The sequence below is a fragment of the Dipodomys merriami genome, unplaced genomic scaffold (genome assembly GCF_024711535.1).
Source record: "Dipodomys merriami isolate MVZ:Mamm:240054 unplaced genomic scaffold, mDipMer1.0.p SCAF_48, whole genome shotgun sequence".
In the NCBI taxonomy this organism is placed as follows: Eukaryota; Metazoa; Chordata; class Mammalia; order Rodentia; family Heteromyidae; genus Dipodomys; species Dipodomys merriami.
Window position 1 is genome coordinate 2702768 of NW_027206046.1, and position 27053 is coordinate 2729820.

Consider the following 27053-nt stretch of genomic DNA (forward strand, 5'->3'; position numbering starts at 1 on the left):
TCAAAAAGAAAGAACTGCTCAAGTGGCAGAGCACCAGGCAAGAGCAGAAACAACTGAAGTGAGAGCAGGAAATTCATGACCCACTATCTGCATAAGAAAACAGCAAAGAAGCCTGCAGACAACAGCTGCTATGCTAAGGCTGAGTCTTGTCTCTCTGGGGATCAGGACATGTAGTATTATTTTTCTATCTCCACCTACTTCAACCTGAACACTAAAATGAGTCACTAAAATGAGCCTCTTTTGAGACTGTGTGTAACTCTCTTTTGTGAAATACCCTATAATGTTAATCCCATGTATCTCAAGGACCAGTGATGTTTGGCTCAATGGGTAGATGCTAGCCTTGAGCAGAAAAGCTCAGCAATAATGCTAAGGCACTGCATTAAAGGCCCAGTGCCGACATGCCAAAGAACCTATGCATTACACACATTTCTCAATGGCTTAATGAGTTTTCCATATGTTTAAGGGTAGGGTTTATTTCTTTTTAGTTAAATGAGATAATTCCTAGTCATATATTCCAAGTTTCATGGTTCCATTCTGCCTTTTTTTTCTTCAAAAATGCTCTGGAGATAAGGACCATTTCTAAAATATGTGTTAAAGCAAAGCAGATTTTTTTCTTCATGAATCAAAGCATTTTATGTGGGTGGTCCATGTGTGCATTATTGAAACCATATACAGCTATATTTGAAAAGATGATGCAGCTGACCATGGAGATGGTATGGAGATATGATTGGCTTAACTGTAGAATAACCCATTGGTGAGTGGGGGTGTGGCTGTTCATGTTCTATGGGAGCATGTGGAATGATTTATAGAACACCAAATAGATTCCAGCTAGCCAAATGCGGATCAGGATGATGTGGTACTCTGTAGTGAATTGTGAAAGAATAGGAAAAACATCTTCGATATCCAGATACATTTTCTGAATGGAGTTATGAGGGATTTCTCTGTCTGTCTGTCTGTCTGTCTGTCTGTTTGGTCGTGGAGCTTTAACTCATGTGGGCACTGTCTCTGAGCTCTTTTTTCCCAAGGCTAATACCCTCCTACTTTGAGTCACAGCTTCCCTTCCAATTTTCTGGTGCCCTGGGTCTTGTGTCACTAGATAAAATAAACTAGTGTCTAAGGCCTTCCAGAGGGCTTTGTGTTCCCAGGGCTGTGGGAGGAAGAGGGTGGGGCCTCTCCACCCCGCCCCTAACCCCGCCCCTACCCGCCCCGCGGAGAGGAGCTGGGGAGGACGCCTTCCCTAGTGGCCCAGCCGAGCCACAGCCCCGCCCCTCCCCGCCCAGCCTGAAGTCCCGCCCCTCCCGCCCCGGAAGCCGGGTCTGCTCCTCTCCCGACGCCGATGGTGCTGGGCTCCTTGTGGTCCCGCGGCCCTTATAGTTCCGGTTGTGGCGCCCGGGCGGAAAGTTGAAGCGGACGGATTGTGGCCGGCGATGGGCTTGGGGTGAGTGGAGGCGGCGGCGGCCTGAGGGTCGCGTTTAATCGGTAGCAGGAATACAGGCGAAGGCTGAGGTGAGAAGAGCCGCGCAGGCCCAGCGCCCGGCCATCGCGGCCTCCCCGCGCCGGCTGTGGGGCGCCATTCCCGGGGTCCCTGCGCTCCGCGACCCGGGACTGCCGAGCGCTGTGTGAACAGCCCCGTTTCGCCCCGTTTTAGGCCCCTCTCTGCCCGCTTTCCTCAGGAGGGACTTCCCGGTCTCGGATTCTTTTCACTGATTTTAGAGCTTGGTGGTCGGTTGTTTGGGGGGGGGGAGGGCACCTCCCGTCGCCGTCCGTATGGAAGCACATTTGCAGCCAGACGTCTGCCCGGGAGAAGGCTGACAGGTAGCTGCGGCCTCCGCGGCGGCTGCGACACTCAGACGAGGCCCACGCTTTGAGGCTCGCCCCCTGAGGGGTTTGGTTTTGTTCTAGCGCTGGTTCTGGGGCCTTGAACTCAGGGCCTGAGCCCGTCCCTGAGCTCAAGGCTAGCGCCCTACCACTGGAGCCACACTTGCACATCCCGTGTTCTTTGGTAGGTTAATGGAGATTAAAAAAAAAAGAAAATCTCAAGGACTAGGATTCCTGGCAGGCCTGGCTTCGAACCACCATCTTCACCTCTCAGCCTCCTGATAAGATTACCAGCGTGAAAAAAAAAAAAAAAGATTACCAGCATGAGCCGCTGATGCAGGCCTTAGCTGGAGGTTGTTCTGTAGAGCTGCTGAGACGCTTCAATCACTTTTCTTCAAGCATCCATCCAACACCGTGTTCTGTCACACACAGAGAACATGACTGAAGAGCGAAGCAGCAGGGCAGCAGGGCTGTTTAAAGCGGTGCTGCTACGACATTTTTAACAGGGTTATGTTGAACAAACAACTTTAATGAGGCAGAGATGAGGGAGACAAATTTAAATTTTTCTATCAAACTAGTTAAACATTTGGGACTTCTCAGGAGTGAATTTTTTTTTCTGGTTAACCTATTGATGTGGAAATCTGAACTCCTATTTGAAACATATCTATGTCTATTATGTGGTTTTAAAAAAAGAACCGCTTTTGCTGTTTAACCTGTGTTCCTAACCCCCTGTTTAAAACATTGTTTTCAGTCAGGTTTAATTCTAGTTACTTAGCAGGCTGAGACCTAGAGGATCACATCTCAAATCCAACCTAGATGGAATCCTAGAGATTCCCATCTTAGTACTGGCACACTCACAAAATTTAAAATAATCCTATGCACAAAAATAAAGAAATAACAAATACAGAGACCCACTAATGTGGATACAATTTGTTGATCCTTTGTTAAGAAACTATAGTGTGCTGGGCACCAGTAGCTCAAGCCTATAATCCTAGCTACTTAGGAGGCTGAGATCTGAAGAGTTCAAAGCCAGCCCAGGAGCCTGGCGCCGGTGGCTCACACTTGTAATCCTAACTACTCAGGAGGCTGAGATCTCATGATCAAGGTTCAAAGCTAGCCCAGGCAGGAAAGTCTGTGAGACTCATCTCCAATGAAGTACCAGAAAACCAGAAGAGTGGCTATGGCTCAAAGTGGTAGAACTCTAGGCTTAAGTGAAAAAGCTCAGGGACAGCACCAGGCCCTGAATTCAAGCTCTACAACGAAAAGGAAAGGAAAGAAGGGGAAAGGGAAGGAAAGGAGAGAGAAACTGTAGTCTGTTGACACAATGAAATAGCATGTAGTTACAAATAAATGACCCAGCTTAAAAAAAAATACATAACTAAGAAAAGTGGGTTATAGGACTATATGTGTATACTTCGTACAACTCCATATTCACATTGCTTGTGTCCTATACAATTGTGGAAGACTTTAGGTAGATGTAAAAACATTATACAAGGTTAATGTTCACTGTTTGTTTTTTGGAATTCATTTCAAAATGTTTAACAATAGCCAGACTGCTTGCTGGTACAATGCCCAAGCACGGATGTGTGAAATTGTAAAATTCAAATTATAAGGGAGCTGTTGGAAACTTAGAACATAGTGGTTCACAAGAGCCAAATTACATTTTATTTATATATTTATTTAATTTTACTTTGAGGCTGCTATTGGGGCTTGTATTCAGGGCTTCATGCTTTCCCTCAACTTGCTGGTTCATGACTGATGAGCAGACTGGCTCCAAAATGAAAGCCTCTGACCTTAGCTTCCTGAGTATCTAGTATTACAGGCCACCAGCATTAAGCTATAGTGTGTGTGTGTGTGTGTGTGTGTGTGTGTGTGTGTATCTCTCTCTCTTCCCCCCCTATATATGTATATATACATAAATGTATATATGTAAGTATATATGTATATTTATATAAATAAATGCATATTTTATATAAAAATTGAAAGTTGGAAGTAAGGCCTACCTTTAATGCTTTTTCCCACTGGTAATAAGGTAGCCCTTGATTCACAGGTGTAGATAGTGTGTTTTGAGTGTGTCTGGGAGTGGTCTTCCCAGTGAATTAGGCTGCTGTCTTCTGTCTTCTTTCTCCCAGAATTCTCTGCAGATTGACCTATATAGGGGTCACCTTGCCTTATTTCTGGAAAATTGGTTACAGTTATGGTGAAAAGATACTGCTTTCCTTCTGTGACACTTCTTTTTTTTTCCCCACAGCATTTCACTATTTGTAGCTTGTTGTCTGTATTCTGACTGGGCTCGCTTGGATTCTGTTCACCATGCCAACAGTGGTGGTGATGGACGTGTCCCTCTCCATGACTCGGCCTGTGTCAATCGAGGGGTCTGAGGAATACCAGCGGAAGCACCTTGCAGCCCATGGGTTGACAATGCTGTTTGAGCACATGGCCACAAACTACAAGCTTGAATTCACAGCATTAGTGGTTTTCTCATCGCTTTGGGAGCTGATGGTCCCCTTCACAAGAGATTATAACACCCTGCAGGTACAAAAAGGAATAAAGACCCAAGTTGATTGGAAAGAAAGCAGTATGATAATAGTGTACTGATTTTAGACCTTAGAATTATTTAATACTAAATATACAGGCACTTAACATGCACAGCTATAAAGCATAATGCATAACCAATAGGTCCTAGGCCTTTCTTTTGTAAAGCTATGAGGTAGAGAAAGAGGTCATGGGGGCTGCGAAGGTGGCTCACTGGTAAAGTGCTTGCCTCGCATTCATGAGGCCCTGGGTTCGATTCCTCAGCACCACATAAGCAGAGAAAGGTCATGTCCATTTTCTGGAATTCTTAGGAAAGGTGAAGATTTCAGCATACCATGCTTCAGTCCCTAAATTCAACATTTTTTGCCATTCTGCTGTTTTCTACTTTCTCATACAATTTTAAGGTAATGAAAAATAGCCCTTATTAAAAGACACACACACACACACACAATTTCTTCTAGAAAGTTCAGAATGATGCTTAGATATTATTGATGCCAAGATATTATTTTTTATCTTTTTCTTCCTTTTTTCCATCCTGGGGCTTGAATTCAGGACCTGGGCGTTATCCTTGAAATTTTTGCTCAAGGTTGGCACTCTACCACTTGAGCCATAGCTCCACTTCCAACTTTTTTGCTGGTTGATTGAGATAAGAGTCTCATGGACTTTCCTGCCCAAGGTGGTGTCAAATGTCGTTAGATCTCAGCCTCCTGAGTAGCTAGGATTACAGGAATGAGCTACTAGTACCCAGCTCAATGTTGTCATTTTAAAATCTTAATAGGTATTGTCTTTCAAAGATATTTTTCTGAGATAAGCCAGATGTCTTTTTTTTTTTTCAAATTCTTTATTGTGATTAAGTGATTACATAATTTTCCAAATTTCACTGTATTTCGAGATAGTGATGCTTAGTTAAAATCACAAACACATTCTAATTTCATGGGGCAAGTTGTCTGTCGTGATCTATAATATTTATGAGTTCTATGAGCTAGCCAGATGTCTTTAAACCATTAATATCTCCTATAGTTCTTAGCACAGTGTCTTGGCCAGTGAGTAGACAATAAGTGTTTCTGAAATTAAACTGAGCAATTAAATAATTGTTGGGCAATTTGGAAATGCAGGATTAATGCAGTTTGAATTCTTAGTAATTTTTTTGTTGTTGTCTGTCGTGGGCCTTGAACTCTGGGCCTGAGCACTGTTCCTCAGTTCTTCAGCTCAAGGCTAGTGCTCTACCACTTGAGCTACAGTGCCACTTCTGGTTTTCTGGTGGTTTATTGGAGATAAGAGTTTCATGGACTTTCCTGCCCCTGCTGGCTTTGAACCGCAATCCTCAGATCTCAGCCTCCTGAGTAGCTAGGATTGCAGGCATGAGCCAATGGCGCCTGGCTGAATTCTTACTAATTTTTATTAAAGCTTTCCTTTTATTATCTTGCATCTTTATGAGACTTAAAAATTTTTTTAATCGTACTGTACTGGTGGACTCTTTTGGTGTTACTGAGTCTTGAATTCAGGACCTCATGCTTGGAAGGTAGATGCTCTACCACATGAGTCATATTTCCAACCCTTTTTTGTACTGGGTATTTTCAGATTATAGTCTCAGTTTATGCCCTGGATGGTTTGGGCTTTGATCCTTCCACTTGTGCTTCCCCATGTCAGTGGGGATAACAGGTGTGTGCTACCACACGTAGTCTTTGGTTGAAGTAGAGTCTTGTGAATTTTCTCCCCGGGCCAGCCTCTTAACAGCAATTTCCCAATCTCTGCCTCTCAAAAAGTTAGGATTACAGGCGTAAGCCACCCCACTCTGCTTGTACTGGTTTTCTTATAAGTTATTTAGCTAAAGATTTTTTTGGTGTTTAGCAGTTCTAAAATTTAGAGAATTGCAATGTAATGAATGAGGTGTAAGAGGTAAAAGCAGAAGCTCTGGAGTCAGGCCACTTCTTAAAAATTTCCTCATTTAGGGCTGGGAAGGTGTCTCAGTGGTAGAGCGCATGCCTTGCATGCCAGAGGCCCTGGGTTCGCTTCCTCAGCACCACGTAAGCAAAAGAAAAAAAAGCTGAAAGTGGCACTGTGGCTCAAGTGGTAGAGCGTTAGCCTTGAGCTGAAGAGCTGAGGGACAGCGCCCAGGCCCAGAGTTCAGGCCCTATGATCGGGCCCCCCCCAAAAAAAATTCCTCATTTAAAAGTAGGGTGAACAATGGTAGGATGATTAAATCCATGTAAAGTGCAGAGAATGTGTTTAGCAGATTATGGTTAATGGTCCATACATTTTGGTCATTACTTAAAGCTTATTTCATTGTCCATTACAGTTGAGGAAGTCTGTTTTGCTGTGTGTGTGTGTGTGTGTGTGTGTGTGTGTGTGTGTGTGTGTGTGTGTGTGTGTGTGTGTGTGTGTGTGTGTGTGTGTGTGTGTGTGTGTGTGTGTGTGTGTGTGTGTGTGTGTGTGTGTGTGTGTGTGTGTGTGTGTGTGTGTTTTCTGGAACCTATGCTTTGGGGCTTACAGAAACTCAGTGTTCGCTGTATGATACTCAGACTTCGTACAGTTTATATTGTTTCTAATAACAAAACAGCAGAGAATAATGAGCAATTTTTTTCTCGCCCAATAAGGAAGCACTGAGTAACATGGACGATTACGACAAGACATGCCTAGAGTCCGCACTGGTTGGTGTCTGTAACATTGTTCAGCAAGAATGGGGCGGTGCGATCCCTTGCCAGGTAATGCTTAGTTTTTTTTCAATGTCCTTAGTTAATATCATTAACGAGCCAGGCACTAGTGGCTCACACCTGTAACCCTAGCTACTAAGGAGGCTGAAATCCAAGGATTGCTGGTCAAAGCCAGCCCAGGCAGGAAAGTATATGAGCCTCTTATCTCCAATTAACCCAAAAAGAAAAAAAAAAAGTAGAGTTATGACTCAAGTGGTAGAGTGCTAGCCTTGAGCCAAAAAAGCTCAGGGACAATGCACAGGGTCTGAGTTCAAGCTCCAGGACTGGCACCAGCAAGAAAGAAAAAAGGAAGAGAAAATATAGACCCCCCAAACTGGCCTGTAAATCTTAGGTATTCAAGAGGCTGAGATCTGAGGATCTCAGTTTGAAGCTAGCTGAGGCTAGAAAGTCCGTGAGACACTTGTCTCCAGTTAAGTAGCAAAAAGCCAGATGTGGAGCTGTGGCTCAAGTGATGGAGCACTAGCCTTGAATGAAAAAGCTAAAAACGGGCTAGGGAATGTGGTTTAGTGGAAGAGTGTTTGCCTAGGCTGCATGAAGCCCTGGGGACGATTCCTCAATACCACATCAACAGAAAAAGCCAGAAGTGGTGCTGTGGCTCAAGTGGTAGAGTGCTAGCCTTGAGCACAGAGAGACTCAGGGACAACACCCAGACCCTGAGGTTAAGCTACTAGGAGTGCATGTACACATGCATGAGCACATGTGCAAAACATACAAATCATTAACCACTGTAGTGTTGATTTTCCTCAGGCTCTAACCGCCTACGTTATAACTCCACAAACTACATTTTACACTATTTGTACAGTTTTTAAAGAAGGCATTAAATCACTGTAATCGTATCACACGAATTTAAGTCATACTAATGTGTTCAGAAAGCAGACCTATGCGTCGAGGAAAGTATTTTCCTGGTAAATTGATGTACTGAAAATTTATATTGTTTATAGAAAGACAAAAGGCTCACAGTAGAATTTATAACTATTCACTGAAGGACGGATTATAATTTTGTGTGGTAGAATTGTAAACACGGAACAATAGTGTCTATTCTTCATTATCTCAGTGTAGCAGTTATTCAGCAAATTTCTAACCATCTCAACTGAGTTGTCTAAAAAGTGAAGAGTATCATAAAGACTTGCTCTTGTGGGACACCAGTGGCTCACGCCTGTAATCCTAGCTACTCAGAAGACTAGATTTGCGGATCTCCATTGAAAGCCAACCCAGGCAGGAAAGATGAAACTCTCATCTCCAGTTAAACACTAAAAAGTTGGTAGTAGAATTGTGGGCCAAATGGGAGAGTGCTAGCCTTGAGCAGAAAAAGCTAAGGGACAATACCCAGGCCCTGAGTTCATGCTCTAGTGCCTGCATTTTTGTCTTAAATGCATAAATTCAAAATACATGATTTGGTCTTGTCTATGAGGATAGATGTTAAGGAGAGCAGAGAGAGAGAGAAAGAATGGTGGACACAAACAGTCATAATATTCAATGTACATATTGAAACTGGGACTAGAAAACTTCAGATGGATAAGTTTGGAGTACATGGAAAAATGATAGAAAGGTTGACACTGATCAAAGTGTATTCTACATATCAGTTGACGTTGAATTAAAACTCTGTGGTATAACTAGTTAAAGATAATTTTAGCTGAGGGCCAGTGGCTCACATGTATAATCCAAGTTACTTAGAAGGCTGAGATCTGAGGATCCAGGTTCAAAGTCAGCCCAGCTCTTATCTCTAATTAACCATCAGAAAACCAGAAGTGCAATTGTGACTCAAAGTGGTAGAGTGCTAGCCTTGAGCAAAAAGAGCTCAGGGATAGCACCCAGGCCCTGAGTTCAAGTACCATGACTGACAAGAGAAAATAAAGACAATTAAAAAAAATAAGCCAGGCATCAGGGGCTCATGCTTTTAATCCTACCTACTCAAGAGGCAGAGATCTGAAGCTCATGGTTTGATGCTAGCCTGGGCAGGAAAGTCTGTGAGACTTTTATCTCCATCTAACCAGTAAAAAAGCAAAAGTAGTGGTGTGGCTCTAGTGGAAGAACACCAGTCTTGAGCAAAATAGTTCACAAATAGAGCCCAGGCCCTGAGTTCAAGCCCCAAGACCGGCACATAAACAAACAAATAAATCACACAGTTTGCTAGATTTTCACAAATGGAAGCATGTATGTATATCCTTACTACAAGTAAGACCTAGAACATACCCATCACCCCACAAAGCTCCCTGCACATTCCTGTGGCAGTGAAAGCAAACCTGGGTGGAGCTGTTGGGCATGTGGCTTAATGGATACTTGTCCTCTGCACACAGGTCGTTCTGGTGACGGACGGCTGTCTCGGCATTGGTAGAGGGTCCCTGAGACATTCCCTAGCGACACACAATCAAAGGAGCGACAGCAACAGGTTCCCGCTGCCTTTCCCTTTCCCGTCTAAGTTATACATCATGTGCATGGCAAACCTGGAAGAGGTAATGCCTTCTGCTAACTGCTTTGTAGATGGGTTAGGTAAATCCCAGGGCTCGGTTTATTTTTCAGTATATTCAATGAACACTCTTGCGTACGGTATAACCTTTAGCTTTGAAAAGACTTGATTTCACATGCTCTTTGACATAACAACACTCACCTCTCCGAGAGTATAGCTGGAGATGCCCATTCTGCTGATGACCATGAAGGGTTGAGATGGTCTTTTTTTTTGTCCATTCCTCCAGAAATGTTGACAGAGGTATACTTTAGGTTTTTTTTGTTTGGGGGGGGGCTTTTTTTTGGAGGGGGGGGACATAGGTCTTTTTGTTTTGTTTGCTGTGGTGCTGGTATTGGGGCTTAAAATCAAAGCCTGGATGCTGTCCCTGAGCTTTTTGCTCAAGACTAGCACTCTACCATTTTGAGCCACAGCTCCACTTCTAGCTTTTTTGGTAGTTTAGTGGAGCTGAAGATCTCACAGATTTTACTACTCAGGCTTGGCTTCAAACTGCCATCCTCAGCTCAAACTGCCATCCTCAGCTCTCAACCTCCTAAGTAGCTAGGATTACAGGCATGAGCCACCAGCACCTGGCTTCTGATGTGTTTTATTAAATACTTCCTGCTTTTCCATTGAGTCAGGAATTATTTCACTTTACCTCAGTTTTTCTCTCTATAAAATGCTGATAATTGATGGCTCTTGCCAAACCATGTCAGGAACAGGTTGTAGGGAAGATGCTGTATGGCTACTAACTGTGGTCTCCTGAGAATCTGCAGAACTACTTATGAATGAAGTACTTCTTGTAACCTTGAGGCAGATTGCAATAGTTGAGGTAAGAAAGTCCATGAGACTCAGTATCTCCACTAAACTACAAAAAAATCTGGAAGTGGAGTTGTGGCTCAAGTGGTAGAGTGCTAGCCTTGAGCAAAAAGCTCAAGGACAACACCTAGGCTCTGGAATTGAGCCCAGGAACTGGCACACACACAGAACAATTGTTGTGTTCCTTCCTTCTTTATTTGTATTTTTTTTGGTGGGAGGGGTCCGGTCGTGGGGCCTGAACTCTGGGCCTGGGCGCTGTCCCTCAGCTCTTCAACTCAAGGCTAGCGCTCTACCACTTGAGCCACAGCACCACTTCCGGCTTTTTTCTTTTTGCTTATGTGGTGCTGAGGAATTGAACCCAGGGTCTCATGCATGCAAGGCAAGCGCTCTACCACTGAGCCACCTTCCTAGCCCCTGTAGTTACTTCCTTCTGATATTGACTGTTAAGAAAATCATCTCAAGGACTCAACACCCGTAATCCTAGCTACTCAGGAGGCTGAGATCTGAAGATCATGGTTCAAAGCCAGCCTAGGCAGGAAAGTCCGTGAGACTCTTATCTACCAAAACTACCAAAAAAGCTGGAAGTGGAGCTGTGGCTCCACTTGAGACTTGAGTCTTGAGACTCTTATCTCCAATTAACCACTCAGAAAAACTGGAAGTAGCTCTAGGCTGAAGTGGTAGAGCACTAGCTTTGAATACATAGAGGCTCAGGGACAGCATTCAAGCCCTGAGTTAAAGCCCTGCAACTGACAAAAAAAAAGTGTAAGGCCTTGAGTTTAAGCCCCAGTACCAGAACCAAAAGAACAAACCAAACAAACCGTTTATTGCCCATTTTGTTACAGTGGCTGTGGCCTTGGTGTGCTGGTAGTGATGTGGTGATTTGTTCTACTTTAAAGGTGTCCTCTCTTGCTTTGTAGCTTCAGAGCACCGATTCCCTGGAATGCCTTGAACGTCTCATAGACCTCAACAATGGTGAAGGGCAAATTTTTACTATTGATGGCCCCCTGTGCTTGAAAAACGTGCAGTCTATGTTTGGGTGAGTATATGCCTTAAAGTTGTTTTTTGAGGGGTCGGGTGTGGGGGCTTCTTTACAATCTGATATTATCATTTGACAACAAGAAGAACAGTTACTGTATTATTTCTTCAGTCTAACGTTCTCCCAACTGAGCTATTTCGGCGACCTCTCAGTTACTGTATTATTTCTAACAGTGTGAATCCATTTACCCACAGTTGCCCGTTTCTCAGGTTAAATAAGGTGGTCATGCTTTAAAAAGACTCAGTTTAACTTGCTATGGGGTTTCTCTCTGAATTGAAATTTCCTCTCTAAAAACATCAAAATGTTTTCCGTTTCACAGTAGATTTAGTTTTGGAATCAGTGCGAAGGTTTAACCACCTTTACATCTTGAAATGTTACTTTCATGTGTACAGTCCTTTTATGTGTACCACATGTGAACTCTTCCTCCCTTAACAAGTCATGATCATCTTCTAGAAAGCTGATAGACCTGGCATATACGCCTTTCCATGCTGTGCTCAAGTGTGGCCACCTGACCGCTGACGTCCAGGTCTTCCCCAGGCCAGAGCCATTCATTGTAGATGAAGAAATCGATCCTATCCCAAAAGTCATTAAGACAGGTAATGCATGAAAAATTCGCTCCTGGCCTTCCTCTTTTCTCTACCCTCTTTTCACTTGTGACTTACTTTCTTCCCATCTAGGAGGGTTGGAAAGAATCTTGTATTCTCACAGGGAGGTGCTATTATCATCAGCCCTTGATTTTTTTTTGCTGGTCCTGGGGGCTTGAACTCAGGGCCTGGGCATTATCCCTGAGCTTCTTTTGCTCAAGGCTAGCCCTCTACCACTTGAGCCACAGCACCACTTCAGACTTTTTCTGTTTATGTGATACTGAAGAATCAAACCCAGGGCTTCATGCATGCTAGGCAAGCACTCTACCAGTAAGCTACATTCCTAGCCCTAATTTATTTTTTTATACATGTGTGGGCTGGTCCTGGGACTTGAACTCAGGACCTAGATCCTATCCCTTAGCTTTTTCTGCTTAAGGCTAACACTCTACCACTTGAGCCAAATCTCCACTTTTGACCTTTTGATGGTTCATTGAAGATGTGTCTCATAACTTTTGTGCCTGATCTAGCTTTGAACTGTAATCCTCAGATCTCAGCCTCCTGAGTAGCTAGTATTACAGGTGTGAGTCACTGGCACCAGGCTCCTGCTGCTTGCACTGTGACTAAAAGAAAGTGATATGCTACACTGTTTCCCTGTCACATTGCTTAGCCCCAGGCTTAGCTGGGGAAAGTCAATATTAAGTAAGACAGAGGAGAGTTGTCCCCCATTGATGGATTGATCCCTGGAGTGATGGGTACAAAATAAATCTCTTAGGAATGGGTGTTTGCCTTTCCTTTTACTCTTGTAACCTTGATAGCTAATATACGATCTTTAGTCTATGCTTAGTAGCTAATTGGAAAGTCAGTAAATGATCACACCTAAGCAGACAATGCATGTTCATTATTTGAGGCACAGAGAATTTAGGAAAAAGGGCTGTGAGAATGGTGTTTATTTTTGTGCCTATAGCTTTGGGTTGTGATGAACTAGTGTATCTGTCTGTTGTTAACAATGGGACAATAGTATATTAAGCCACACTGTATGTTCTGTGGTCTTCATAACAGCTAAATTCAACCTCCTTCCAGCTTTCTTTGATGAACAATGTCATTATTTCTTTGCCATATAAATGTTTAATCTAAAATCCTTAATGTGGCATCTATTAAATCTATAGAATAGAGTAGGTCTTTTCCATTCAAATGAAACAGCTCTAGCTACTGGTGTTGCCTTGTTTCTGAGCTGAAAGAGTTAACGACAGCAGACTTGCGAGTCACGCTTCCAGCATGGTACAAGTCAGTGTGCTGCTGCATCTAAGTTTATAAATAGTTTCCAGAACATGGGTGTGTATGTGCTTAGAAGAAAAACTGAAAAGCAACTCAATAAAAAATTACTACAGGTTTTCTTTTATGATGAATAATAAATGATTCTTTTTTTATAATTTTAAGTGTTTTGTTAAGTTTTATGTTAGTTATATAATCAAACTTTAGAAAGAAAAGTTTCGGGGCTGGGAAGGTAGCTCAGTGGTAGCGTGCTTGCCTTGAACATATGAGGCCCTGGGTTCGATTCCTCAGCACCACATAAGTAGAAAAAGCCAGAAGTGGTGCTATGGCTCAAGTGGTAGAGCCCTAGCCTTGAGCTGAAGAGCTGAGGGACAGAACCCAGGCCCAGAGTTCAGGCTCCACGACTGACAAAAAAGAAAAAGAAAAAAAAGTTTCAGTGCTAGGATAGTAGCTTAAGCTGGTAATCTCAGCACTCAAGAGGATAAGGCAGCAAGATTGTGAGTTCTAAGCCAGCCTCCCATGGCAAGACCCTGTCAAAAACAAAAACTAAAAACAAAAAGAGTATAAGGGGAGGCACAAAAATGGAGGGACAAAGGTTGGAAAACTGTAGCAGTGGACTCACTGGACACAACTTATGAGTGGGATGGGAAGGCAAAAGAGAGGGAGTAGAGGGAAGGGATGACATTGTCCAAAAAGAAATATACTTGTAACTGGGCACTGGTGGCTCATGCCTGTAATCCAAGCTTCTCAGGAGGCCAAGACCTGAGGATCGCAGTTCAAAGCCAGTGTGGGCAGGAAAGTCTGTGAGATTCTTCAGTTAGCCACCAAAAAGCTGAAAGTGGAGCTGTAGCTCAAGCAGTAGAATACTAGCCTTGAGTAAAAAGCTAAGGGACAGCTCCCAGGCCCTTAGTTCAAACCCCAGGACCAGCATCCACACACAAACATACTTTTGTCTTTTAGTAGTTTCTCTAAAGCAAAAACATCGTCACATTGGTTTTGCCACAGTGATTCTTTTTTTTTTTTTTTTTTTTTTTCTTGCCAGTCCTGGGTGTTTGAACTCAGGGCCTGGGAACTGTCCCTGAGCTTCTTTTGCTCAAGGCTAGCACTCTTACTACTTGAGCCACAGTACCACTCTGTTTATGTGGCACTGAGGAATTAAACCCAGGGCTTCATTCATGCTAGGCAAGCACTCTACCACTAAGCCACATTCCCAGTCGTCCATTCTTTTTGTAAAGGATGTATTTCTTTCTCAGGGAAACTCTTTAGGTAATGACTTTATTTTTCAAAGAAGGCTGAATGAAGTTGTATAAGTGGATTTTAGTGCCTCTGACACCTGAATAAACAGGACTATTAACAAGGAGATTTGACCTTAAGCTCTTGCCCTGGCTAAGGACCTAGCTTCATAAAAATAAAGTTGACCTGAGTTATCATATAATTTACATTCATTAATGTTCTTAAGAACAGACAATTACCAACCAGGTGGCCCATGCTTATATGATAGCCACTCAGGAGACTAAGAACTGAGGATCAAGGTTTGAAGCCGTCTAAGACAAGAAAGTCACCTAAAAGGGGCTGGGAATGTGGTTTAGTGGTAGAGTGCTTGTCTAGCATGCATGAAGCCCTAGATTCATTTCCTCAGTACCACATACTTAGAAAAAGCCAGAAGTGGCACTGTGGCTCAAGTGGTAGACGGCTAGCCTTGAGCAAAAGAAGCTCAGGGACAGTACCCAAGCCCTGAGTTCAAGTACCAGGACTGGCAAAAGAACAAGAAAAAAGAAAAGAAAAGAAAGCCGGGGGCTGGTGGCTCACGCCTATAATCCTAGCTACTCAGGAGGCTGAGATCTGAGGATCATAGTTCAAAGCCAGCCCGGGGCAGCAAAGTCCGCAAGTCTCTTATCTCCAATAAACCACTAGAGTGCTTGCCTTGAACTGAAGAGTAAGTACAGGGACAGCGCCCAAGCCCAGAGTTCAAGCCCCACACCTGACCAAAAAAAAAAAAAAAGAAAAGAAAAGAAAAAAGAAAGGCACTAAAAAATAAAATAGTAAATAAAAGTAAAGAGAATTGCCATTTTTTTTTGGGGGGGGGGGGGTCCGGTCGTGGGGCCTGAACTCTGGGCCTGGGCGCTGTCCCTCAGCTCTTCAGCTCAAGGCTAGCGCTCTACCACTTGAGCCACAGCGCCACTTTCAGCTTTTTTCTTTTTGTTTATGTGGTGCTGGGGAATCAAACCCAGGGCCTCATGCATGCAAGGCAAGCACTCTACCACTCAGCCACCTTCCCAGCCCATACCATTATTTTCTGAGTTAGTTAAAATGTAAATTGTTGGTCACCATAATTGAAACCTCCACCTACAGCAGGGTATTTGTGAAATGGACTTCTCCTGGTATAAATTAAATTCTCTGCTGATTCCTTCCTTTCAGATTTGGAAATTGTGGGGTTTATTGATATAGCTGATATTTCCAGTCCCCCAGTTCTGTCCAGACATCTCGTCTTACCTATTGCCCTTAACAAAGGTGAGTTCTTTTCTTATGCTATTGATGTATATGAAGACTTCTATTATCTAAAGTTATTCTTACAAGGTTGACAATAGGTTAGCCCTTTTTGTAGAGTAAAAGAGGACTAGTTGCCATGTTGGATTTTATTTTCTTTTTTTCTGCCAGTCCTGAGGCTTGAACTTAGGGCCTGGGCACTGTCCCTGAGCTTCTTTTGCTCAAGGCTAGCACTCTACCACTTGAGCCACAGCACCACTTCTGGCTTTTTCTGTTTTATGTAGAACTGAGGAATCAAACCCAGGGCTTAATGCATCCTAGGCATTACCATTAAATGAGCCACATTCCCAGTCCCCATGTTGGATTTCAGAAAAGAGAATGTTCCTTCATACAGCAGAAATGTTGCTGCTTTCTTCTATGTATGAGTTGTGAATGAACAATGGAGGTCCTCCTTAGAGATGAGGCTGCTTCCTCATCTAAGACTCTGCCTTTCCTATGAGGAGCATGCGGAGAAAGGCAGGGTGGTAACCAGAAGACTGCCTTCAGGAGAAGGGGGGAGCAGGGAAGGAAGGCAACAGTTATGCTGTGAAAACTGCATTACGTGCAATGCTGAAATATGGCAGAAACCCTTTGTTACAGTTAGGACAGTAAAAAAAATAGAATGACAAAGCTGGGCACCAGTGGCTCACACCTGTAATCCTAGCTGCTTAGGAGGCTGAGATCTGAGGATCGAGGTTCAAAGTCAGCCCAAGCAGGAAACTCCATGAGACTTTTTTTGGGGGAGGGGCGGGGGGGGTGGTCGGTCATGGGGCCTGAACTCTGGGCCTGGGCACTGTCCCTCAGCTCTTCAGCTTAAGGCTAGTGCTCTACCACTTGAGCCACAGCGCCACTTCCTGCTTTTTTTTCTTTTTGCTTATGTGGTGCTGAGGAATTAAACCCAGGGCCTCATACATGCAAGGCAAGCGCTCTACCACTGAGCCACCTTCCCAGCCCCTCCATGAGACTCTTATCTCCAATAAACCACCAGAAAACCGGAAGTGGCACTGTGGCTCAAGTGGCAGAGTGCTTGCCTTGAGCTGAAGAGCTGAGCGCCGGGAGTTCAAGCCCCACAACCAACAACAAGCTCTCTTGCCTTGCAGGGGTGGGCTCCAGTGGGAAGTCTGGGCTAACAACTTGGATGAGAAAGGATGAATGTGGTCAAAGTAAATTGCTTGCATGTATGAAAACAGAGCAAGAAACCTGTTAAAGTTGATTTAAGGAGGGCGAGGACAAGGGAGTGTGATAGAATGGAAGAAATTGATCAGGGTATTTTGTACACAGGGGTGGAAATACCACAGTGAAATCCCCCGTGTCACCGTGTGTGCTCATAGAAAGACTGGTAAATGTGCAAGTGCATACAACTTCCTAAGGGGGAGGACATTATGCCAAGCACATAGTAGGTGCTCATTAAATCTGGCTGGCTGGATGGCCAGACAGGTGGATGGATGGACAGATAAACCTAGTTAGTACCTTGTGGAACTGCAGAATATATCTTTGTAGGAACTGTGAGGTTGTGTCCCTGAATTCAGCATCTTTGGTGTATGCTGAACTCTCGCTCTTTCATGTCCTTTGTCTCTATGGATTTGCTACTCTGGATGTTTCATATAAAGGGAATTTATATAATTATTGAAAAGGGGTTTTTATATGGGCCTTGGAAAACTGAGATGAGTTTTTTTCCAATTTGTGATACATTCCCTTAAGTTCCACATACTTTCCCTTCAAGGCCAGGAGGAGCCACGCATGTACTTGGCAGTGGTGTTTTGTGGCTCATCTTGCTCTAACTCATTTTCCTCTTTCAGAGGGTGATGAGGTGGGTACCGGTATCACTGATGACAATGAAGACGAAAATTCAGCCAATCAGATTGCAGGCAAAATACCCAACTTCTGCGTCCTGCTCCATGGCAGCCTGAAAGTGGAAGGAATGGTGGCGATAGTTCAGTTGGGGTAGGAAACTTTCTTCTCATCTGGTTCAATAAAGGGATGGAAAACTGTATGGACTTACCTGAAAGAAATAAGAAATCTCCTCCTCTGCCCTGTCCTTCCCACCTGCCATGGCTTTTGAAGTTAAGCTCTCCTTAACTTATCCCTAGAATAAGTATGGAGTGAGCCTTTTAAAATACTAGTAGTGGGGCTTGAGCTTAGAGCCTTGTACTCTTACTTGGCATTTTTGCCACTTGAGCCACACCTCCATTCCATTTTTGTCTTTGTGTGTCAGTTGTAGGGCTTAAACTCAAGGCCTGGGCACTGTCCCTGAACTCTTTTTGTACAAGGCTAGCACTCTCCCAACTTGAGCCACAGCTCTACTTCTCATTTTCTAGTGATTCATTGGAGATAAGAGTCTCACAGACTTTCCTGCTCCGACTGCCTTTGAACCTTAATTCTCAGATCTTAGCCTCCAGAGTAGCTACCAGGACCTGGCTTTTTTTTGTTGTTTCTTTTTTTTTGGGGGGGGGGTCTGGTCGTGGGGCCTGAACTCTGGGCCTGGGCGCTGTCCCTCAGCTCTTCAGCTCAAGGCTAGTGCTCTACCACTTGAGCCACAGCGCCACTTCCGGCTTTTTTCTTTTTGCTTATGTGGTGCTGAGGAATCGAACTCAGGGCCTCAGGCATGCAAGGCAAGCGCTCTACCACTGAGCCACCTTCCCAGCCCCTTTGTTGTTTCTTTTAAACTGCTTTTAATTTCCATATGTATATCATTTTGCCTGAAAAAGCAGTAATGCCCCAGAGGAACTATTAGAAAACAGTAGTATGCATTTTCAGGTTTAGGATTTGGCATTGGTAAGAGTGTATGAGTGGTGGACCTGACTTCAAAGCTGAAGGCTGTGTCAGGCTAAATTTAGTGTGACAGCTTCAGGCTTGCTGTTCTTCTGATCTCTCCCTCTCTCCCTCTCTCTCTCTCTCTCCAGTCCTGAATGGCATGGAATGCTTTACTCCCAAGCCGACAGCAAGAAGAAATCAAACCTCATGATGTCTCTCTTTGAGCCTGGCCCAGAACCTCTCCCATGGCTGGGGAAGATGGCACAACTGGGTCCTATTTCAGGTAGAGCAAGATCATTTCTTGCCAGTCTGCACTGTACCTTCCCTCTACCATTCTGAGTATCTGACAAGAGTTGGAGAGCTGGCTGAGTTCTTGGTGCACCATGGTGTCTAAGGCTGGATGTCTACATAAGGAACTTGGCTTTCACAGCTCAGGGGAAACCAGCATTTAGGGTGCTTTAAGGAAATACAAACTCTTCAATTGCTTAGTGTGAAAAGATAAGCCAGGCACCAGTGATTCACACCTACAATCCTAACGACTCAAAAGGCTGAGATCTGAGTATCGGGGTTTGAAACCAACCCTGGCAGAAAAGTCCAGGAGACTCTTATCTTCAAGGAACTACTTAGAAAAAGCCAGACATGGCACAGTGGCTCAAGTGGTAGAGCTCACCTTGAGCACAAAGAGGCTCAAAGACAGTTCCCAGGCCTTGAGTCAAACCCCAAGACTGGCCAAAAAAAAAAAAAAAAAAAAGGCACTGCCATTTTTTTCTCCCCTTAGTGCACTATTTCCAACTCAAGTACCTTTTATTATTTTTACCTTTTTAATGTACCAGTCCTGGGACTGGAACTCAGAGAACTCAGGGCCTGGGTGCTATCCCTGAGCTTTTTTGCTCAACACTCTACTTGAGCCACAGCTCTATTTATGACTTTTTTTTTTTTTTTTTTTTTTGGTCGGTTGTGGGGCTTGAACTCTGGGCCTGGGCGCTGTCCCTCAGCTCTTCAGCTCAAGGCGAGCGCTCTACACTTGTGCTACAGCGCCACTTCCGGTTTTCTGGTGGTTTATTGGAGATAGGAGTCTCACAGTCTCTCCTGCCCGGGCTGGCTTTGAACCGGGATCCTCAGATCTCAGCCTCCTGAGTAGCTAGGATTACAGGCGTGAGCCACCAGCGCCCGGCTTCTATTTATGACTTTTTGATGGTTAATTGGAGATAAAAGCCTCACAGACTTTCCTACCTGGATGGCTTTGAACTGTGGTCCTCAGATCTGCCTCCTCAGTTGCCACTCCTTTTGACAGACCCTTGTGCTGCTGGGTCCTTAGGCTCTACCTGTGGAGTGACCCTTGTCTCATTTGGGCTCATTTCAATTTCAGGGATGTTTGCCAAGCTTAGTGGATAAGCATCAGCTGGCGTTGCTGGGAGGTGGGGGGCAGGGGGGGGAGAAGATTGGACTGACTGTACAGGGCTAGGGTTAGCCAGGCGGAGGTGACCATCAGAGCAGCTCTGCCCAGTACTCAGAGCTAAGTCTTTGCCGGGGAGAGACACACAAGCTGTGTTTTGAAGAAAAAAAGCTGATGAAGGAAGAAAGGGCTTCCAGAGTAAACCAAACACCTATTTCTAGTGGAAAGAAATCAGAGCTTCCAGGTAAATCGAACACCTATTTGTGCTGCAAAGGAATTGAGCCAAGAGTGCAGGGGGAGCAGAGTTGGTGGAGCATGGGGAGGGCAGGTGGTCGACTGCAGATGGGCAGTAGCCAGATCTGAGCAGCCTCTGAAATACGAAGAGCCAAGACTTATGTAGGTGCTGAGAGGGACTGCAGAGGAGTCATGTGGTCAGATCCTCTGGCCACAGTGCAGCCAGCAAGGGAGGTCCCTAGGAGAGTTGGTATTCTGCCGCTGGTGTCCCTCAAGTTTTGTGACTTGGCTATCATCCAAGTGAGAGATGAGACATGTGACCTGGGAGTGATCCCTGAGGTTGGCATATTGGGGCCAAAGGGGAGCCCAGGGAAGAATATAACTGCACCTATTGAGTTTGTGCCTATCAGATAGATATAGGCAGAGGAAGTCTCTTTGGGAGTCTAGCTCTAGTGATAGTTTTCACCAGAGATGTTTGTCCATAAATCAGACTCTTCTGACTCCTTTCTGAGCTGGCTGCAATCCAGCAGCCCTCATTGTTCATGGAGGTGGACCTGCCATTTACTCTCTCCTGTACTGATGTATTATGTATCTCCTGTATTTCTTTTGTTTTGATCCAAGACTGGGACTGGGACTTAACTCAGTACCTGACACTTCACTCATTGATTTTTGTTTTGTTTTGTTTTGCCAGTCCTGGGGCTTGAACTCAGGGCCTGGGCACTATCCCTGAGCCTCATTGTTCTCAAGGCTAGTACTCTACCACTTGAGCCACAGCACTACTTCCCAGCCTGTTCTGTGTATGTGGTACTGAGGAATCAAACCCAGGGCTTCATGCGTGCTAGGCAAGCACTCTACCACTAAGCCACATTCCCAGCCCCTGAGACTTCATTGGCTAGTGCTCTAACTCGGGTTACATCTCCAGCCCTAAGGTCTTCTTTTCAGTGGGAACAATAGCAGCTGACATTTATAAACTGAATTTTGTGCCAGACACTGAATTAGACATTTGAATTCTCACAGAAGTTTCATGAGGTTGGGATTGGCATGAAACAGTGAATAAAAGAAAACCTACATCTCCAGGCTATTGAGAGAACTCACTGAGGGGGATATATCCAACGTGCCTGAGGGCCACACAGTGGATGCAGAATGGTGGAGATCATGCAAAATAGCACTGCCATGGTTGAGACTGACCCCTCCTAATTCTGTCAAATCATCTTAAATACTTGCATCCTTTTTTTTTTTTGGCCAGTCGTGGGGCTTGAACTCTGGGCCTGAGTGCTGTCCCTCAGCTCTTCAGCTCAAGGTGAGCACTCTACCACTTAATCTACAGCTCCACTTCCAGTTTTCTGGTGGTTTATTGGAGATAAGTTTCACGGACTTTCCTGCCGGGGCTGGCTTTGAACCACATCCCTCAGATCTCAGCCTCCTAAGTAGCTAGTATTACAGGCGTGAGCCACCGGAGCCTGGCTAAATACTTGAATCTTTTGAGTAATGCAATATATAGCTAGTTCTTGATTCTGTTTTTTTCATTGTGGTGTGTGTCTCATTCTGACTTTAAATGTTTGAATGTGTCACTGTTCTGTAGGCCTGTTGTCTATATGTCACCTAGCATCCTTCCTGTAACTTCGTGTGTGTGTACGTGTGTGTGATAGGCCATGGTCAGCTGTTGCAGTGTTGCTATGACACTGAGTACGGTTGGATAACAGAGTCTCAAGAAAAGCTTGGAGCAGCTTGCTGGCTGCTGGCTAGAATCTAGACATAAGATATAGATAGACATGGAGAAGTCAGGGTGTGAGGGAGGGGAACTACAGTGCTGCATGAGGGAAGAGGTGACAGATTCAAACCAGTGCATAAGGACATACTCTCTGAGCCTCAGTTCCTCATCTTTAATAGGATTGACTGCTGTCCGCCTTCAAGGCTTGCTGTATATGCAGTATATGTAAAGGGTCTGGTACACAGGTAGAATTTAATAAATACTTTTTTGGGCTTGAACTCCTCTGGGCCTCATGTTCTCACTTGGCTTTTTCTCCCAGGGCTGGAGCTCTACCACTTGAGCCACACTTCTACTTCTGGCTTTTTGCTGGTTAGAGTCTTGGGGGATTTTTTTGTCCCTGCTAGCTTCAAATCGTGATCCTCAGATATGGCTGCCATATTAGACAGCACAGAAAGTTTGGCTGGTGGGCTAGAATATACACAGCACAGTATGTTTATATATGTGTTTGAAAATAATGTACTTTAGTATTGCAAGTATGTCTTTTTTCTCCTCTCTGGCTTTAACTTACATGGCAGGCGAGTGAAGCTGTTTCTTCAGGACATTAGCTGTTCTTCACTAGGCAGGCCTCTTGATTCCTTGCTGTCTGCCATCCCTGGCTTTCTACCGGGAACAGGTTCTCCAGCTTGCTGAGGTGAATGGATTTTCTTAATGAGGTAATAGGATATAGCAGATTGAATGACTCAGAGAGCCACTAGCCTAATTGGAAATGGAATTGATTGTGTTTGCCATATGTCATTTGGAATATCTTTTTCTTGCAGATGCTAAAGAAAACCCTTACGGTGAGGATGACAATAAGAGCCCATTCCCCCTACAACCCAAAAACAAACGCAGCTATGCCCAGAATGTGACTGTCTGGATCAAACCCAGTGGCCTACAGGTAAACATTTTATCTGCACTGCGCGCCCGCCCCTCCTTGGGGACTGGAGGTGGCATTTGGGTTAGCAGGCGAAAGACATTTGATTTGATTTGCCTCTCCTTTGATACTCCGTAATTCACTTATAATGTGTCATTATTGCCAAAAAGGATTCGAGATGGCCTACAGTAAAACACGTAGAAAACAAAATCATTTTTTATAAAATTTAGAGCAATAAGAAATCTAGATAAAGGACGGAAAGAATTGTGCCTGGAACCCAAGGTAATTGTGTCTGAGCAGGGCAGCTCTGGGCCTCCTCCCATGGTCAAAACAGAAGTGAGTTGGGTTGTTTCTCTTGTCCAGTAGACGAAAGCATGTCTGTTCTTCTACTTGGATGTATTTTCCCTGCACCGGAGGTTAAAGTAAAATTCTTCACATGGCGAGGCAGTAAGTGAGCAATACTCGTAATATCAGTGTTGTCTCGCTGTGTGTGCCAGTACTAGGGCTTGTACTCTGAGCCTGGGCACTGTCCCTTACCTTTTTCACCCAAGACTGTGCTTTACCACTTGAGCCACTGCCGTACTTCTGGCCTTTTGGTGGCTAATTGGAAATAAGCATCTCATTGACTCTGTATAGTCCAGGTTGGCTTTAAACCACAATCCTCAGATCTCAGCCTCCAGGGTAGTTAGATTACAGGCATAGACCTCCAGAGCCTATCCAAAATTGGTTTTTTTATATCATCAAGCCTTTTGAAAGGGGAAGGTGTTTTACAATGTTAAACATTAACTGACATTAACTCAAAAGGGATCATTCATTCTAGACACTTTCTGTTCTCATTTTCAAATCTTTAACCATTTAATTACCCTTTTGTACTTTTCCACTTTTTTTTTTTTTTTTTTTGCCAGTCCTGGGACTTGAATTCAGGGACCTAGGCACTGTCCCTGAGCTTCTTTTGTTCAAGGCTGGCACTCTACCACAGCACCACTTCTAGCTTTTTCTGTTTATGTGATACTGAGGAATCAAACCCAAGGCTTCATGCATGCTAGGCAAGCACTCTACCACTAAGCCACATTCCTAACCCCTGTATTTTTCCACCTTTTTACCACTGAATTCTAATGTTGAATTCCTTTTTCCCTTAATAGACAGATGTACAGAAGATTCTAAGAAATGCAAGGAAACTCCCTGAAAAAACACAGACATTCTATAAGGTGAGAGTGAAGTACAGTAGAAAGTGCTCCAGAAGCACCCCACGTAGATGGTCCTCCATCAGGAGAGTAGGGGGTGGGATGGCAGCTGGAATATGGGCAAGGATCACATGGGAAGCTTGTACCCAGTGTTAAATCAGTCCGTAGATGTGATAGGTCCGCTTGTGCCTCACCGTCCAAGAATGGAGGGCTCCTCCATGTTGGAACCGCCATGAATAATGAGCCCTTACCTCTCTTGTACAGAGATCCAGTCCTACCCAGGCCAGCATTAGGTGGAGGACTGGGGTGGGGAACTGCCCAGAACCTTCTGTGTGCACCTGAAAAGCCACTTCCTGAAAAGACTTCCTATTACTCTAGTGAATTCCTGAGTAGACGGCTGTCCACAGCCATTAGGGAAATTGTCTGGTGGAGAGGCTGAAGTGAACAGGGATGTGGCGGCAGGGAACGCAGTTAGACTTGCATCTCATTTCTCCTCGTCCTTGTGGAGGCTGGCAGAAATGAGATTCAGTGTGGTGTGAGGTGCCCTTGCCTAGTCATAAAACATGGCACGCCACCAGCCTCAGGCTAGCATCTCTTCTGAGAACATACAAAGCTACAATGCCTGGGGTTTTATCTCATTGCCTTTATTTACTATTATCTTCAAACCCAATTATGTAAGCTGGGAAAGCAAGCAAATGTACAGCTTGCTTGGGGAGTTTCTGGGTTGTTTTTTGCTTTTTGGGTTTTTTGGTGATGGGGCTTGAATTCAGGGACTGGGTATTGTCCCTGAGTTTTGCCAAAGACTAGTGTTCTATCACTTTGAGCCACAGATCCACTTCCAGTTTTCTGGTAGTTAACTAGAGATGAGTCTGATGGACTTTTCCTGTCCAGGCTGGCTTCGAACTGTGATCCCAGATTTCAGCTTTCTGAGTAGCAAGATTATAGGCATTAAGGCATCAGCGCTCAGCTGTTTTGTTTTTTTTTTAATTGTGAAAATACTGTACAGAGGGGTTACAATTCCATGGGCAAGATAATGAGTACATTTCTTATCAAGCATTGTAGCCTCCTCCTTTGTTTCCCCTTCCCATCCTCCCACCCGCCCCCCCACCCAATCATCCCCCTGTTTTGTTGGTTTAAGACAGGAGGTCTCACTATATAGCAGAGATTAGCCTTAGACTCACAATTCTCCTTCATTACCCTCCTGAGTGCTGGGATTATAGACGTGTGTCACCACACCTGGAAAAATGAATTGCTTTCATCAAGTTTAACCAGGGAGCCTCTGGGTCAGCTGGCCTCTCGCCAGTCCACAGGCCCTTGCCAGCCATCTCGGCAGTTTTCCATCCAGACCTGTCAGCTGTCTTATTTAAGGTGGGCACGCATGTTCAGTGGCCTTTTCGTAACTTGTCACCTTTTAGTAGAGAAGTAGTCAGCTAGCAACGGCCCCTGCAGTGGTTATGTGTAATGTGTACACAAGGCCTAAGACCAGAGGCTTCCCAACTCGCACAGATCCCTCTGCTAACCCAGCCTTGCTGAGGAGTCTGTCCAGCCCAGCTCCTGCAGACAGGTGCATTGTCACTGCAAGGCGTGGAAGGTTCCCTGCCCCCTGGCAAGCCTTCGCCAGCCTTGAAGATAGACAAGAACCAAGTCTTCATGTAGTGCCCAGTAGGTGATGTACACACACTGCTCATCACATTTGGCTCACAAACCTCCTCTCGCTGCTCTCTCCTGGACCAGAACCACTGGTCCCTACGCTCAGATTACTGGTGTCTCTATGTAAAACATGTTCTCCTATAAAAATGCCCCCCAAATCGGGCACCAGCGGCTCACACCTGTAATCCTAGCTACTAAGAAGGCTGAGATCTGAGGATCGCAGTTCAAAGCCAGCCCAGGCAGGAAAGTCCATGACACATTTCCAATAAACCACCAGAAAACTGGAAGTAGTACTGTGGCTCAAGTGGTAGAGCTCTAGCCTTGAGCTAAAGAGCTCAGGAACAGCGCCCAGGCCCAGAGTTCAAACCACATGACCGACAAAAAAAAACTCTCCAAGCCAGACGCTGATGGCTACTGCCTGTAATCCTAACTACTCAGGAGGCTGAAATCTGAGGCTCATGGTTCAGAGCCAGCCCTGGCAGGAAAGGATCTCCAATAACTATTCAAAAAAAGCCGAAATGGCACTGTGGCTCAAGTGAGAGAGCACTAGCTTTGAGCAAAAGCAGCTCAGAAACAGCACCCAGGCCCTAAATTCAAGTCCCAGGACTGGCACCAAAACTAAAACAATGATCCCTAAAAGGTGAGGTCAAAGAGCTTACTCTGAGCTGAGCACTGAAAAGGGAGGCAGCGAGGACATGAGGGCTGCTTCTGTTGCAGGAGCTGAACCGATTACGAAAGGCTGCCCTGGCCTTTGGCTTCCTGGACCTGCTCAAGGGCGTGGCAGACATGCTAGAGCGGGAATGCACACTGCTGCCTGACACGGCGCACCCCGATGCCGCTTTCCAGCTCACCCACGCCGCCCAGCAGCTCAAGCTGGCTAGCACCGGCACCTCTGAGTACGCCGCGCACGACCACAACATCACCCCACTGCACACAGACTTTTCGGGGAGCAGCGCAGAGAGGATGTGAGGCCTGCCTTGGACCTTCCTTGCCTAGCTCCTATTTGAACAGAAAAGCCTTTCCTGTGTGGTCCCATGCTGCCCAGCAGTGCTGTGATCAGGGTGGGGAGGAAGGGCTCAAGGCTTGGGCTTGGGCCCTGGCCCTGTCAGTAGTCCTGGAAGATAGTCCTGGTTGCTCTGAGAGGAGCACAGCTCCTGAAAAGCAAGGACAAGACAAGCACTGAGCTCCTACCTTCTTGGCCAACCTGCCCACAAGGATTCTCTGCCTTGTGAGTTCCAGAACTTACTTTAGAACTCGGCAAAATGTGGTGGTAACCCTTAGGTGCTTTTGGTAACAGTAGCCATGTGTGTAAATGATTCTTGTTTCTTCAAGTTTTTTTTAAAAACTGAAGTAAAATATGTGGTTTTCTATAACATGGTTTCACTGAGGAATGTGTGCTGTCACTTGACTCCAGCTCTGTTTCCTCATGTTCATTTCTAAGGCTTGTGCTTCCCTGGTCTCTAG

General features: G+C 44.9%; 1 protein-coding gene across 3 annotated transcripts; it reads left to right on the forward strand.

Annotated features, from left to right (window-relative positions):
- Positions 1 to 1325: 1325 nt before the first annotated feature.
- Positions 1326 to 26962, forward strand: Ints14 (integrator complex subunit 14). Of its 3 annotated transcripts, none has more exons than XM_069995153.1 (12): positions 1326 to 1506; positions 4070 to 4353; positions 6951 to 7058; positions 9365 to 9520; positions 11247 to 11365; positions 11819 to 11961; positions 15640 to 15732; positions 17547 to 17691; positions 18651 to 18784; positions 22661 to 22779; positions 23898 to 23963; positions 26307 to 26962. In XM_069995153.1, the coding sequence occupies exons 2-12, from the start codon at positions 4132 to 4134 to the stop codon at positions 26556 to 26558; spliced, it is 1557 nt and encodes a 518-aa protein (XP_069851254.1). In that variant the 5' UTR covers positions 1326 to 1506; positions 4070 to 4131; the 3' UTR covers positions 26559 to 26962. The 3 variants fall into 3 exon arrangements, with proteins under 3 accessions (XP_069851254.1, XP_069851255.1, XP_069851256.1); XM_069995154.1 differs by having other exon boundaries at positions 1326 to 1438; XM_069995155.1 differs by lacking the exon at positions 9365 to 9520 and having other exon boundaries at positions 1327 to 1506.
- The last annotated feature ends 91 nt before the right edge of the window (positions 26963 to 27053 follow it).